Source organism: Cetorhinus maximus, chromosome 16, assembly GCF_964194155.1.
Source record: "Cetorhinus maximus chromosome 16, sCetMax3.hap1.1, whole genome shotgun sequence".
NCBI lineage: Eukaryota > Metazoa > Chordata > Chondrichthyes > Lamniformes > Cetorhinidae > Cetorhinus > Cetorhinus maximus.
The window spans coordinates 19,227,720-19,243,878 of NC_135894.1; the positions used below are offsets into that span (position 1 = coordinate 19,227,720).

At 41.8% G+C, this 16,159-nt stretch overlaps 1 protein-coding gene across 4 annotated transcripts in view; it reads right to left on the reverse strand.

The window, feature by feature from the left end:
• fndc3a (fibronectin type III domain containing 3A) overlaps positions 1–16,159 on the reverse strand; it is a 206,763-nt gene that overhangs the window by 75,946 nt on the left and 114,658 nt on the right. For all 4 annotated transcript variants that reach the window (XM_078559450.1, XM_078559449.1, XM_078559452.1 and 1 more), the window contains 4 exons: positions 12,498–12,646; positions 9,712–9,771; positions 5,228–5,366; positions 4,382–4,435 (listed from right to left, as the gene is read on the reverse strand). In XM_078559450.1, coding sequence (XP_078415576.1) covers positions 4,382–4,435; positions 5,228–5,366; positions 9,712–9,771; positions 12,498–12,646 — 402 coding nt within the window. The remainder of the gene's footprint in view (positions 1–4,381; positions 4,436–5,227; positions 5,367–9,711; positions 9,772–12,497; positions 12,647–16,159) is intronic.

Here is a 16,159-nt window from a genome sequence, read left to right on the forward strand (position 1 = left end):
CCAACCGGGCCAATTACCGCCCCATCAGTATACTCTCCATCATCAGTAAAGTAATAGAAGGGGTCATCAACAGCGCTATCAAGCGACACTTACTTAGCAATAACCTGCTCACTGGTGCCCAGTTTGGGTTCTGCCAGGGCCACTCAGCTCCTGACCTCATTACAGCCTCGGTTCAAACATGGACAAAAGAGCTGAACTCCTGAGGTGAGGTGCGAGCGACTGCTCTTCACATCAAGGCTGCATTTGACAGAGTGTGGCATCAAGGAGCCTTAGCAAAACTGGAGTCAATTCTGAAGGGGGAGGGTGAACAGCCAGTGGTTGTGGTACACATTGGTACAAATGACATAGGTAAAAAAAGGGATGAGGTCCTAAAAGCAGAATTTAGGGAATTAGGAAGTAAGTTGAAAAGTAGGACCTCAAAGGTAGTGATCTCAGGATTATTACCAGTGCCACGTGCTAGTCAGGGTAGAAATAGCAGGATATATCGGATGAATACGTGGCTTAAGAGATGATGTGAGGGGGAGGGTTTCAGATTCCTGGGACCAGTTCTGGGGGAGTACAAACTGGATGGGTTACACCTGGGCAGGACCGGGACTGATGTCCTAGGGGGAACATTTGCTAGAGTGGTTGGAAAGGTTTAAACTAAAATGGCAGGGGGATGGGAACCTATACAAGGAGTCAGAGGAGGGGAAATCAAGGACAAGAACAAAAGACAGAAAGGGAAATAAGAAAAGTGATAGGCAGAGAAATCAAGGACAAGTATCAAACAGGGCCTCAATGAAAAATAGTGGGAACGGGAAAAATAATGTTAAAAAGACAAGCATCAAGGCTTTGTGCCTTAACGCGAGGAGCATTCGCAATGAAGTGGATGAATTAACCACGCAAATAGATGTAAACAGGTATGATATAGTCGGGATTGTGGAGACATGTGTGCAGGGTGACCAGGGATGGGAACTGAACATCCAGGGGTATTCAGTATTTAGGAAGGACAGTCAAAAAGGAAAAGGCGGTGGAGTTGCATTGCTGGTTAAAGAGGAAATTAACGCAATAGTGAGGAAAGATATTAGCTCCGACAATGTGGAATCTGTATTGGTAGAGCTGAGAAACACTAAGGGGCAAAAAACGTTAGTGAGGGTTGTATATGGACCCCCAAACTGTAGTGATGTTGGGAATGGCATTAAACAGGAAATTAAAGACGCATGCAATAAAGGAACATCTGTAATTATGGGTGACTTGAATCTGCATATAGATTAGGCAAATCAAATTAGTAACAATACCGCAGAGGAGAAATTCCTGGGGTGTGTACGGGATAGTTTTCTGGACCAATACGTTGAGGAACCAACTAGAGAACAGGCCATCCTAGACTGGGTAATGTGTAATGAGAAAGGAATAATTGGCAATCTAGTTGTGCGAGGCCCCTTGGGGATGAGCGACCATAATATGATAGAATTCTTCATCAAGATGGAGAATGAAGTAGTTGATTCTGAGACTAGGGTCCTGAATCTTAATAAAGGAAACTACGATGGTATGAGGCGCGAGTTGACTATGATTGGGAAATGTTACTTAAAGGGATAACAGTGGATAGACAATGGCAAACATTCAAAGAGCGCATGAGTGAACTGCAACAACTGTTTATTCCTGTCTGGCGCAAAAGTAAAATAGGAAAGGTGGCCAAACCATGGCTTACAAGGGAAATTAGAGGTAGTTTTAGATCCAAGGAAGAGGCATACAAATTGGCCAGAAAAAACAACAGACCTGAGGGTTGGGAACAGTTTAGGATTCAGCACAGGAGGACCAAGGGATTGATTAAGAAGGGGAAAATAGAGTACAAGAGTAAGCTTGCAGGGAACATAAAAACTGACTAAAAGTTTCTATAGGTATGTGAAGAGAAAAAGATTGGTGAAGACAAATGTAGGTCCCTTACAGTCAGAAACAGGGGAATTTATAACGGGGAACAAAGAAATGGCTAAATACATACTTTAGTCCTGTCTTCACAAAGGAGGGCACAAATAACATACCAGAAATGTTGGGGAACACAGGGTTTAGTGAGAGGGAGGAACAGAAAGAAATCAGTATTAGTTGGGAAATGGTGTTGGGGAAATTGATGGAATTGAAGGCCAATAAATCCCCAGGACCTGATAATCTACATCCCAGGGTCCTGAAGGAAGTGGCCCTAGAAATAGTGGATGCATTGGTGGTCATCTTCCGAGATTCTATAGACTCTGGAACAGTTCCTACAGATTGGAGGGTAACTAATGTAACCCCACTATTTAAAAAAGGAGGTAGAGAGAAAACAGGGAATTATAGACCAGTCAGTCTGACATTGGTAGTGGGGAAAATTCTAGAGTCCATTATAAAAGATTTAATAGCTGAGCACTTGGAAAACAGTGGCAGAATCGGACAGAGTCAGCATGGATTTATGAAAGGGAAATCATGCTTGACAAATCTACTGGATGTTTTCGAGGATGTAACTAGTAGAGTTGATGAGGGGGAGCCAGTGGTTGTGGTTTATTTGGACTTTCAGGAGGCTTTCGACAAAGTCCCACATAAGAGATTAACATGTAAAATTAAAGCGCATAGGATTGGGGATAGTGTATTGAGATGGATAGAAAACTAGTTGGCAGACAGGAAACAAAGAGTAGGAATAAACGGGTCTTTTTCCAAATGGCAGACAGTAACTAGTGGGGTACTGCAGGGATTAGTGCTGGGACTCCAGCTATTCACAATATATATTGACGATTTAGATGAGGGAACTAAATGTAATATCTCCAAATTTGCAGATGACACAAAGCTGGGTGGGAGGGTGAGCTGTGGGGAGGATGCAGAGATGCTTCAGTGTGATTTGGACAAGCTGAGTGAGTGGGCAAATGCATGGCAGATACAGTATAATGTGGATAAATGTGAGGTTATCCACTTTGGTAGCAAAAGCAGGAAGGCAGATTATCTGAATGGCTATAAATTGAGAGAGAGGAATGTGCAATGAGACCTGGGTGTTCTCGTACACCAGTCGCTGAAGGTAAGCATGCAGGTGCAGCAGGCGGTAAAGAAGGCAAATGGTTTGTTGGCCTTCATAGTGAGAGGATTCGAGCACAGGAACAGGGATGTCTTCCTGCAATTACATAGGGCCTTGGTGAGATCACACCTGGAATATTGTGTGCAGTTTTGGTCTCCTTATCTGAGGAAGATTGTTCTTGCTATGGAGGGAGTGCAGCGAAGGTTTACCAGACTGATTCCTGGGATGGCGGGACTGACATATGAGGAGAGATTGAGTCGGTTAGGTTATAATCGCTGGAGTTCAGAAGAATATGGGGGGAATCTCATAGAAACCTATAAAATTTTAACAGGACTAGACAGGGTAGATGCAGGAAGGGTGTGCCCGATGGTGGGGGAGTCCAGAACCAGGGGTCGCAGTCTGAGGATTCAGGGTAGACTGTTTAGGACTGAGATGAGGAGAAATTTCTTCACCCAGTGACGGGTGAGCCTGTGGAGTTCACTACCACAGAAAGTAGTTGAGGCCAAAACATTGCATGTTTTCAAGAAGGAGTTAGACATAGCTCTTGGGGCGAAAGGGATCAAAGGATATGGGGAGAAAGTGGGAGCAGGCTATTGAGTTGGATGATCAGCCATGATCATAATAAATGTTGGAGCAGGCTCGAAGGGCCGAATGGCCTACTCCTGCTCCTATCTTCCTACCACCACCTGGAAGTTCCCCTCCAAGTCACTCACCATCCTGACTTGGAAATATATCACCGTTCCTTCACTGTCACTAGGTCAAAATCCTGGAACTCACTTCCTAACAGCACTGTGGGTGTACCTACACCACATTGAGTGCAGCAGTTCAAGAAGGCAACTCACCGCCATCTTCTCTAGGGCAATTAGGGATGGGCAATAAATGCTGGCCCAGCCAGCGAAGCCCACAGCCTGTGAATGAATTAAAAAAACTTAATTAATGATAATTATCTGGTTTGAATCAAGTACTCCCAGTGACTCATTACCCATGATGATGAACTCTACAGACCAGCACAGCCCTACATTCAATTCCTGATTGTTACTAAGTTACCTGGACTAACAGTAGTAATGCTATGAATTCCAAGGCTAGGGCAAGGAAATTTAGATAGAGCATCCGCCTGAAATCAGTATCCAGTGACCACCACTGCAAGACTGAATGTTAGATGAGGACACAGAAATCTGGGCAAAGCAATGGGGGTTGTTCCTCCTCTATACTGCAATATGAATAATTTCTTTCAGGAACAGAAAGGAGGAGAAATGAAATTGGGAGGAAATACAAGTATTCAAAACACTATGGAGCTCAGCTGTATATCTGAATACAGATAATAATATTGTAATGTTGTTGGGTCCATTTTGAGCAAAGTTCACTTACCTCATCCCATTCCAGATTATAGTTGGTGACTTTAGAACCATTGTCACATGTAGCCTACAAGAGTTAAAGCAATATTACAGGGTCAAAGTTTTCTTCATCAGCGGGTTACGTTCATAAAACAATTCTCAATAGCTGGCCGCAGCTGCAACTAAACACATAGCTATGCATTTAGCTTATAGTACAAATGAACACTTCTAAGAGGAAGGTACAACACATTAATTAATGGTAACAACAATTAGTTTGATTTCACAATAAGTGCAGTAAATCTTCACTCTAAAATAAATCTTCAGTGATTTTGTGCTGCTAAGTATAAAGATGGAACTGCTTCACAGAGACTGATATTTTCAGGGTATTCTACAAGAGGAGGATAGGAGATACTGGACAGAACAGCTCAACAATGAGATAAATACTGTGCAAGAGTTAAGATTTAATGTGTGGCAAACTTACAGAAATCAAATAAATAAGATAATCCAGGGTTCTAACTGATGAGTTGTTCGAAGTCTCTCACAATAGCAAAGGTCTGACCAAAAAAGGAAATAAGTAACGGTGCAGCTGATGGTGAACATTGAAGATGCTAAGAATGGTAAATGTAAGAGTAGGTGGTTACACATGATAGATTTATTCAGCTGGGCAAATGGGCTATAGATTGAAGATGCAGTGAACATTGCAGAGCTGCAGAATAAAGGAAGGCAAGAAAAGGGAGTAGCCTGATGATTGCATTGCAGTCTTGTAAAACACAAGTTGACAAACATAAATTTGAAAAACTAAGTAGATACCAACATACTTATAACAAATAGTTTTGGGGAAACTAAATAACAGTGGTCTGGATTCAAGTATTTGTCTCACCTTCCACTGTAGACTTAAAGTGTGTTTGGTCCTGTTTATTATTCTAGGTGGCATCGGTGTGTCTGGTTCACTGCACAACGTTGTAAAACTCTCCGATTCCGATGGGGTCCCTCTTATTAGGTTACACACTGCTTGCACCCTTTAGCAGACAAAATGGTATCATTAAGCTACAGTAATTAAAAAGGTTAACTATACCCAACAAAAGCTAGTGGCTTGTTGCATAAAGTTGAATATTCCTATTTTTAAAATAACATTCTATCAACTAGCGTTACATTTGTAACTTTTCACTGTAGCAGGTGGTCTTCTATTCTCCACAAACATGCAACAATTTACACTTATACACTGCCTTTAATGTAGTGAAATCTTTCAAGGTACTTCGTGGGTTGGGGGTGGGGAGCCTGGGGGAATTCAAACATCAAACAGGGAATAGAAGAGATGGGAAGAAAATTGAAGGAAAGATTAAAAGTGTACTCTTGATGAAACAAGTTGAGACACAGAGTAAGGCAGCGATGTTTTAGGAGAGAGCAGGGCAGTGATAGTCGAAGATTGTGCCACGATGGTTGGGTTGGGTGGGGGAGAGAAGGAACACTCGAAGGAAGACTGAGGAGTGCAGGCTGGGTGAAAAGTTTGATGAGGTTCCAGAGGTAGAGTACAGCAAGGCCCTGGAATTAAATGTAAATAACAAAGGGGATAGGAACCCAGTAAAGCACAGCACAGATGGTGGTTATGGATGAGCAGGAGTTAATATGGAACAAGATATGAGCATATACATGTATAGACTAGACCTCCCAAAGCACAAGTTACAGAGGGGGGGACGAGATGCTGCAGCAGCTAAGTCACAAAACAGCCACAACCTTTCACCATCCAGTGGGTTAGCAAGAATGATTTTGGTTTGACAACCCCAGAGAGAATCACATGAGATTCTGAAACTTCAGGCTGTCCCTGAGCTCAGCCATTCTTGCTAACCCGCCAGGTACTCCTATTGAAATTAAAATACCAATAAGCCCAATAATACGTATTACAAGATCAAAACTTACCTTATTAGAGAGTGGGGGCTGGTAACTACAAATCCCAGCATGCCTTGGGAGCATCCGCATATGTGCAGACCAGAAGCAGGCGGCGCATGCGCAATCTGGTGTTTTGTAGTTCTTTGGGCAGAGGAGCAGCCCAGTGTGCTGCATGCAAAGAAAATGGCAAAAACCCAGATCATGTGACCCAGAAGCATGGCACCATAATTGGTGAAGAGTCCCAGGCAGGGGACAGGGAGAGGTTCTAGTTAAGAAGGGAAAGAGAGAGGAGCAGAGAAACAGGCTCCAAGTAGAAAAAGGGCTGTTGTTGGCAAACTTTTAAGTAATGGGGGCTCAGGGGAAGTCCTGAAGCTCTGAGGAGGTAGCAGAAAGTTGGTGACTCCATGCTGTGGGCAGTTGGGGCAAAGGTACCACTTTACAGCAGTAGTATTCTGCTATGCATGGTTGAAGAACTGAAGTTATGCTTGTGAGTTAGTGTTGGGGTGCAGCTTCAGGAAGCCAGGAGAACAGAGACTCGGGAGATGAGAGGTAAGCTGTCATTGAGGCCAACTGATTTGGAGCAACTTTTGAAGAGAATTCTAAGGCGAGATATTCAAAGGTGAAGAATGGATTCCTTCATAAGACAGAGTTCCAATGACTGTGAGTTGACTCACAGTGCTATTGACATCTGGATAGGTTACTGAGAAATCCGTGGATTGGGCACATTTGGCATTTGTTGCGAAGTTGTAATGCGTCCGACCACAGTTTGCCTGTTAATTCACATGTACCTCATATTAATCCTGAATGTTAGAGTATAAGTTAGATATTGTAAATCGTTTTATCTTTCTGAGCTTGTATAGTGAAGTTCCCCTCCAAGCCACTCACCATCCTGATTTGGAGCTATATCGCCGTTCCTTCACTGTCGCTGGGTTAAACTCCTGGAACTCCCTCCCTAACAGCACTGTGGGTGTACCTACACTACATGGACTGCGGCAGTTCATGAAGATGGGTCCCCACCACCTTCTGAAGGGCAATTAGGGATGGGTAATAAATGCTGGCCTAGCCAGTGACGCCCACATCCCATGAATGAATGAATGAAAAAAACGTTTTTTTTTGTTCAAAACCCGTAGAATCTTGTGGCTTCATTCTCTTAGCAAGTGTCTTGAATCTCAAACTTTGTCCACTTTAAACAAAACGTTATTGGTCCCTAACTGTATTTTACCAAAAGCATGGGGCCTGGTCCAGGATCAAAACACAGGTCTCACAGTTGGTTTAAGTATTTCACAAACTGTAGAACTCTTGCAAGTGTCCTTATTCTAGTGAAGTTTCTTTACATCCGACCTACTCATCAAATGGACTAATTGTTGTAAGAGGCAAAAGAAAGCTAATTTGTCTTTGTCCTAGCAAGAACCCTTTTGAAAATACTTGTTCTAGCAGTTAGATTTTGGCACAAGTGTTATGATCATTATATACAACTACTCTCAACCAAAACCATATAAAAAATCTTTTATCAGCAAAAGAACTAAATCCTGGAAGCAAGATGATAGTGACTTCCCAGAACATGAAGGAAGCATTTGACCGAATGCATCACTAAAGTGCCCCAGCAAAACTGATGTAAATGGGGTTCAAAACGGAAACTCTCCAGTGGCTAGAATCATATCTAGCACAAAGGAAGATAGTTGGGCTTGTTGGAGACCAATCATCGCAGCCAAAGGACATTGCTGCAGGAGTTCCTCAAGGCAGCATCCTAGGCCCAAGTGCCTTCAGCTGCTTCATCCATGCCCTTTCCTCCATCATAAGGTCAGAAGTGGAGTTGTTTGTTGATGGTTGCACAGTGTTCAGTTCTATTTGCAATTCTTCAGTAAATGAAATAGACCATGCCACATGCAGCAAGGCCTGGACAACATCTAGTAAAATTAGTGCCACCCAATTGCCAGGCAATGACTATCTCTCAAAAGAGAGTCTCACCAGCTTCTCATGATATTTAATGGCATTACTATTGCTGGGGATCCTGGGATCATCACTGACCAGAAATGCTATGGCTACAAGATCAGGATGAAAGCTGGGTACTCTGCAGTGAGTGGCTCACCTCCTGGCTCCCACATTGCCTCTCCACCACCTACAAGGCACAAGTTAGGAATTGATGGAATATTCTCCATTTGTCCAGATGCTTGCAGGTGCAAGAAGCTTGACACCATCCAGGATAATGCAGGAGCTTGACTGGCATACCATCCTCTCCTTCTACCATTGGTGTATCATGGTTGCAGTATGCACTAGCTACAGGATGCACTAGCCACAGGATGCACTGTAGCAAACTGCCATGGTTTCTTTGATCTCCCAAACCTGCAACCTCTATCATTTAGGAGGATAAGGGCAACAGGGAACACCAATACCTCCAGGTCACACACCATCCTGACCTGGACTTGCATCACTGTTCCATTATTATCAATGGGCTAAAATGCTGAAATTTCCTATCTAACCAGACCTTGGGAGCATCTTCATCAGATGGACTGAAGCAGTTCAAGGTGGCTCACTATTACCTTCTTAAGGGCAACTAGAAATAATGGTATAACGGGGACGATAGCATTGTGATAATGTTACTAAACTAGTAATCCAGAGACGTGGATATTAATACTCCGGAATTATGAGTTCAAATCCCACAATGGCACTTGGAGGAATTTACATTCAATTAATTAATAAATCTTGAATGGAAAACCAATCTCAGGAATGATCATGAAACTACTGCTGTAAAAACCCATTTGGTTCACTAATGCCCTGCAGGGAAGGAAATTTGCCATCCTTACCTGATTGAGCCTACATGGGACTCCAGACACACAACAATGTGGTTGACTCTTATCTGCTCTCTTAAATGGCCTAGAAAGCCACTCAATTGTAACAAACTAATACAGAAAAGTCAAAATCAATTGTTGCAAATAGTTTGGAACATAAATGACTACACTCACCACGATAAATTCACTGAAAATGTTAAGATGCTTTATTCAGAACGATTATTTTATTTTAAAAATACAATTTTCGGCTCTTCCCAATGGCTGAGCTCAATTAACTAGTACGTGGTGGAGATGTTCAGTCGTAAGATTCCAGGTTTTATCAGTCTATGTTGAGTTAATCTTAACTACATCAGCACTAGCAGCATTACATGCAACCAGTAGCCTTAGATTGGGGGAGGGCAAAATTGGCACATAAGCATTGACTAAGGACAGGGTCAATTTCTGATGCCCTCAGTCAAATATTCTGCCAACATTCACTCCAAAGATACACACATAAGGAACGAAAAGCTGTGAAAAATCAAGGACATTTGGTGTCCATGGAACCATACCCCAGTTAAGGGGTTGATGCTTACCTTCTCTCCTGAAGGTTCAAACTATTGGTGTAGAGACTGAAAATCAGGGATGAAACTATACTTATGACATATTTTATCAACTGACTACTGAAAATCTGTTCTTATTAATTACCAACCTGGTTTGATAGTCTGTAGCTGGCTTTAAGTCCTGCAATGTGACGCTCATGTCTTGTCCTCTACAAAAAACAAATGCATATAGGTTTCATCAATTAAATGATGGCTATCAAATTCTGCAAATAAATATAAGCATTTACTATGTGAAGTAAAAATAATCAATTTAAACATTATTTAGCAGGACTTAAAATCTAAAGTAAAATAAACATTATTGAAAGTGATTGAAGAAATAGAAAATGATTTTGAGACACTTTTTGTTTGGGCATTATTTGCACATATGCCTTATACAAATTTCACTGCTACTTTCCAACACAATCACAGGCAAGTCTTATTCTCCTGCAATTGCACCAGCTAGGAATGAAACTTGTTAATTTTGGTTTTGTATCATTTCTTAATTCAGCACTTCATTTAAGTGACAATTGTAAACTTTATTGTGATGTTTATCAAAGCTACTTTGTTCAGGTTAGCATTGTATGTTGCATTTTCCTTTGTCAGGTTTACTGGCAGGACTACACACAGATTACACTGCTGCCTGCTGAAGACCCCGAGTACCATCTGCACACTGTACTTGGAGCTAGTCTTTTTTGGGGTGGGGGTAGGGGGAAATGTGGAAGAAGAAAATCTGGTGCTGTTGCAGCATTAAACTGGTGCAGCAGTCTTTAAGGGACAAAGCATTATTTTACGTTCAGCCCTTAGTGATAGCTAGCTAAAGGCCTGTGGCTCTTTGTAGTACCTAAAGTACAGATATACCGATTCTTCAACTGAGGGATTATTGGATGACAACCAGTAAAGGAGTATCCAGATTTTAGTCTTGTGGGAAGGGGGCCCACAAAAGGTGCAATCCAGATACAGTGCAAAGAGGTTGTTTGTTTAAGTGTCAACCCCAGCAATACCTACAAAATGAATTAATGTAATAAGAAGTTAACAGAACTTACCAAAGGGACAGCAGAAAATAATATCTAGCAACAATGCATTTCATGAAGTATTGTTCCTACTTGCAGCCACCTTATATTATTTTATTGAGCACCTTGCCAGAATGTGTATGGTCTAAATTAGAGCAAGTTGGGGGTGGCTGATGTTTTAATCAGCGTGTGGTGGTGGTGGGGTTGGGGGTGGGGGGGGTGCTGCTGAGATACCTGTAAGTAAGAGAACAGGAATAACCTTGAAAAGGGAATTTTGGCAGTTATGGAGGAGAGCCACACCAGTAAATGAATGAACTGATGTAGATGGTACAGGTGGACCATGATGACAAGACTGACTTTGCAGCTACCAGAGGTCTTACTAAGGGTTAAGGTGCCCCTTATGAACTGTATATACAGATGGCTGTCCATGGGTTCTCCTGGAAACCTTTTCCCAAAGTGGAAGTCTCTTTCTCTTTATACTACAGGATTCCCCCTAATGGAAAGCCATTGTGCCCTGTGCTTCATAGCTGAAGGTTCAAAAAAAATCTGAACACCAGCAGCAGTGCAAAACTTGTTAGCTAGAGGCACATAGGAAACGTTAAATAAAAAAATAATTCTTGAGCACCAACATTTAAAAGAGACAGAGAGAATGAGAGAATGAATAGTTTCTTGCCTCATTAAACATGTTCAATTTTGGAAACAAAACTTTAATGGAAGTAGACAGAAAAGAAGGATAAGATTGTGGGGGGGCTGGGGAGGGGCGTGTGGGAAGATGGAAAACTGGTTGAAGGTGAGGGGGCTTCCTGCTTCTTCTACGTTGACCTAAGGGATAATGCAGCTAAGAATGGATGGAAGGTTAAGGATAAGGTAAGTGACAGTGCCTGAAGCAAAGAAAAATATGAAAGCAAAGAGAGAGAGAGAGGAAGACAACAGAGACAGTTAAGAGAGTGACCATATCCTTTAATTAACCTTGAATAATGCATTGGCAGATTGACCAGTAATGTATTAAAAATATCATATCTGTACACAATTTCTTCTCTAGGTTTACTTTTACATAAAAAATTATCTAGTGCCAGTAGTGGTGTTGCAGCACCTCACTTTTGCATCTCCCAACTCCTCTGCCTATACCTCAGAAAACCTGCCCTCTAACCCTGTTTCAGTCTATGCCTTGATAAGCCATGGGACTTTGAATGGTATATAACTATTGTTCATTTTAAACAGGTACTGTTGTCACAGTGAATTGTATACTCAGAGCTCCCATGATCAAATCGGCATTTTGCCATCTGATTCAGGCATCAAAAGCATTTGAATTTATGTTTTACAAGAAGTATTACAATTTGATGATATTATATATACTTTATTAATATTTTGAATAAGCTGGCCTTTGCCAATGTAAAATGTCATGGAGCATTTAACCTCAATTCAATCTCAATTTGTGTAAATTAGATTATTTAATAGATTAGCATCAAGTATCATAATACATAACTACCTATTAATTTAGCGATAATTTAAGACAGTAATCAAAATCAAATCCTATTTCCCTAACAAAAAAAAAGTAATTTTGTTTGCAACAAGCTTCTCCACAACTACTAGCCTGGAACTTCCAGTTAGATTTTCTGTACCATTAGTTACAGAAAAGCAAGAGTTTTGTTAAGTCTAATTAGTGGGGAACATTCACCTACATTGAGAAAGAACTTGCTTAGAAAGTGTCAGTTATTTTTAATCATCAGGCAATAAACTTTTGAAAATTTACAAAATCATCTAATCCAGGTAAAACTCATTTAATGACAGAAAAAGTTTATAATAAATTTTGATGTACTTCACTGAATATGCAATACATATTTAAAAACAAGGTATCAAATATACTGTGAAAATATTGTACTTACGTATAGATAATTTTGAACATCCCACTACTTGAAATAGCAACTTCATAGCTGCACGGTTTAGGTACAACGTCGCTATCAGTGTCATCACTTATTGTGGTTGAAGGAGGAGCCCACGTGAGCACAGCTGTCCTTGCCTGGATGTCAGATACCTACGAAAAATTAAGCATTAGAATGAAGTAAATAGGGCACAGGGCAAGTGCTCAGAAGAAATTGGCTTATAATTCAAGAAATGCAAGTCTAATAGCTTAAGGCACGTTGCAGACCCAATACTTAAAGAGCCGTGCCTTAACCTGTTAAAATCTCTGAAAAATGGCATGAGGGGAGGAAAAGAGGCTAATGTAAGGTTTGGGAAGTGCAGATGTTGCATAATTTGTTTCAGGGATTTTCCTCTTCTAGGTGCAGAATGGGCAGAGTGTAGTGGACATGTCTCCATCTGTCTAGACCAGTGGTGGGTTGGGGCAATTTGTATTCCCACCCCCAGGAAGGGCCCCGTGCCATGAATCGGAGTTGGGAACACAGGCAACGCTGCAGGCCTGAAGATATGAGCCTGGTCACCAGCTCTGGGGTCTTATTGCTGCCACTGGTGATAAGCTGAAAGCTCCAAAGCCTAAAGATGCAGTGTGTTCTGAGAAAAAAAGTTCAAACTTACCTTTTGAATCCTCTTCACCTTGTTACCAGGCCCCCTCAGGCATGAAGGGAGTCCTGACACAATGCTCATTGCCTACAAATTGATGCAAGGGTAGGGAGCACTCACTCCAGCTCATTTTCATCTCACTGCTGGGGCTACATCTGTTTTAGATACAGGCCCCATTTCACCAGTTTGGTGAATCGCCAAAACTCTCAAACCGCATAAAAGCATTAAAGTAACTTGCTTCCATCCCTTTTTCCTTTCCCAAGCACCAACGGAGAATTATTTTGGGGGCGGGTGAACAGCCAGAGGTCATGATCCACATTGGGATCAATGACGTAGGTATGAAAAGGGATGAGGTCCTGAAAGCAGATTTTAGGGAGTTAGGAAGGGTATTAAAAAGCAGGGCCTCAACAGCAGTAATCTCATGATTACTCCCAGTGCCACATGCTAGTAAGGAATATGAAGATTGAGCAGTTCAACATGTGGCTGGAGAAATGGAGTAGAAGAGGGCTTTTGATTTCTGAGGCATTGGGATCGGTTCTGGGGCAGGTGGGACCTGTACAAGGAGGACGGGTTACACCTTAACAAGACTGAAACAAATGTCCTCGGGGGAAGATTTGCTAGTGCTATTGGGGAGGGTTTAAACTAGGTCGGCAGGGGGACGGGACCCTGAGGGGAAATTCAGAGTGCAGAGGAGAAAAATTGGCAGTGGGAAGTAGTGAAGTATCAACTGATAATGAGGAGTTTTAGAGAGTAGTATCAAGGTAGATAGAATACATGGAGATTTTGATAGAATTAGAGTAGGCAATAGAAAGTCATTAGATGGGCCCAGAATAAGGGGGAAAGTGAAAAAGCCTAAATCAGGGCTAGTGTACATGTATGTGAATGCACGGAGTGTGGTTAATAAGATTGGTGAACTGCAGGCACAGGTTGACAAATGTGATTATGATATTATTGCTGTAATAGAGACCTGGCTCAAAGAAGGGCAGAACTGGGCATTAAATATTCCTGGGTACAAGGTGTTTAGGAGAGACAGGAATGAAAGAAAAGGTGGAGGGGGGGGGGGATGGTGGTGGCAATATTGATTAAAGACGGCATTACAGTACTGGAGAGAGAGGATGTGCCAGAGGGGTCAGGGACAGAATTTTCCTGGCTAGAGGTAAGGAATAAAAATGTATAATAACATTGATTGGTGTAGTATATAGACCACCAACTAATGGAAGAGATGTGGAGAAGTAAATTTGCAACGAAATTATGAAGAGGTGCAAGTATAGAGTAATCATAACATGGGACTTCAGTTATTCAAATATAGTACAAGGGACAAGAGGGCCTAGAGTCCCTGGAATGCTTTCAAGATAATTTTCTGCAGCAGTATGTTTCCAGTCCAATGAGAGAACATGCACTTTTGGACCTGGTTCTAGGGAATGAGTTGCCCCAAATGGATCAAATATCAGTGGGAGAGCCTCTAGGGGACAGTGGCCATTGTATCATAAAGTTTAGGTTAATCATGGAAAAGGACAGGGAACAATCCAGAGCAGGGACAATTAATTGGGGGAAAGCCAACTTCGATGGGATGGAAATGCATCTGAGTCGAATATATTGGAATCAAATGTTGGCAGAAAAGACAGTGCCTGAACAATGGGCCATCTTTGAAGAAAAAGTATTGCAGTCAATGTCAAGGTATATTCCCTTGAAGGGGAAAGGCAGGACAAAAATCCAAAGGGCCCTGGAAGGCGAGAGAGATAGAGGTAAAGATGAAAAGGAAGAAATGTGCGTATGACAGATGTCAGGTAGAAAACACAATGGAGAATCAGGCACAGAAGTCAACATAGAAGGACCAGAGGGGAAGTGAAGAAACTAATAAGGAAAGCAAGGAGAGAACATGAAAAGAGGCTGGCAGCGAAAGTAAGAGGAAATCCCAAGGTCTTCTATGAGGTGTTGAACACGTACTTTGCATCTGTCTTTACAAGGAAAAAGGGTCCTACGCAGGCTGGGTTGAGAGAGGAGGTAACTGGTACACTAGAAAAACTTACAATTGAGAGGAAGGAGGTGTTGGAAAAGCTATCTTTACCTAAAATAGATAAGGTACCAGGACCGGATAACATGTATCCAAGGGTACTAAGGGAAGTGAGTGTGGAAATTGCAGAGGCATTAGTGATAATCTTTCAATCTTTCCTAGACACAGGGGAGGTGCCACAGGACTGGAGAATTGCAAATGTTATACCCTTGTTCAAAAAAGGGTGCAAGGATAAAGCTGGCAACTACAGACTAGTCAGTTTGACCTCAGTGGTAGGGAAACTTTTGGAAACTATTGTATGGGATAAAATCAATAGTCACTTAGACAAGTGCAGTTTAATTAAGGAAAAGTAGCATGGATTCATTAAGGAAAAATCATGTTTAACTAGCTCGCTGGAATGTTTTGAGGAGGTAACAGAGAAGGTTGACAAGGGAAATGCTGTTGATGTGGTGTATGCGGATTTTCAAAAAGCATCTGATACAGTGCCACACAACAGACTTGTAAGCAAAATTCCATGTCATGAAATAAAAAGGAAAGAAGGCTCTTGGATAAGAAATTGGCTGAGTGACAGGAAACAGAGTTGTGATAAATGGTTGTTTTTCAGAGTGGAGGACAGTTTGAAGTAGGTTTCCCCAGGGGTCAGTGTTGGAACCCTTGCTCTTCCTGATATATATTAATGACTTAGACTGCAGTGTTCAGGGCATGATTTCAAAATTTGCAGATGGTACGAAGATTGGAAATGTTGTCAACTGTGATGGGGATAGTCTTGAACTACAAAAGGACATAAACATGTTGGTGATTGGGCAGACAAGTGGCAGATGAAGTTCAATGCAGAAAAAGTGTGAGGTGATTCATTTTGGCAGGAAAAATATGGTGAGACAGCATAAAATAAAGGGAGAGCTTCTAAAGGAGGTGCAGGAACAGACGGACCTCGGTGTATACGTACATAGGTCATTGAGGATGGCAGGGCATGTTGAGAGAGCAGTTAATAAGGCATATAGTATCTTAGGCTTT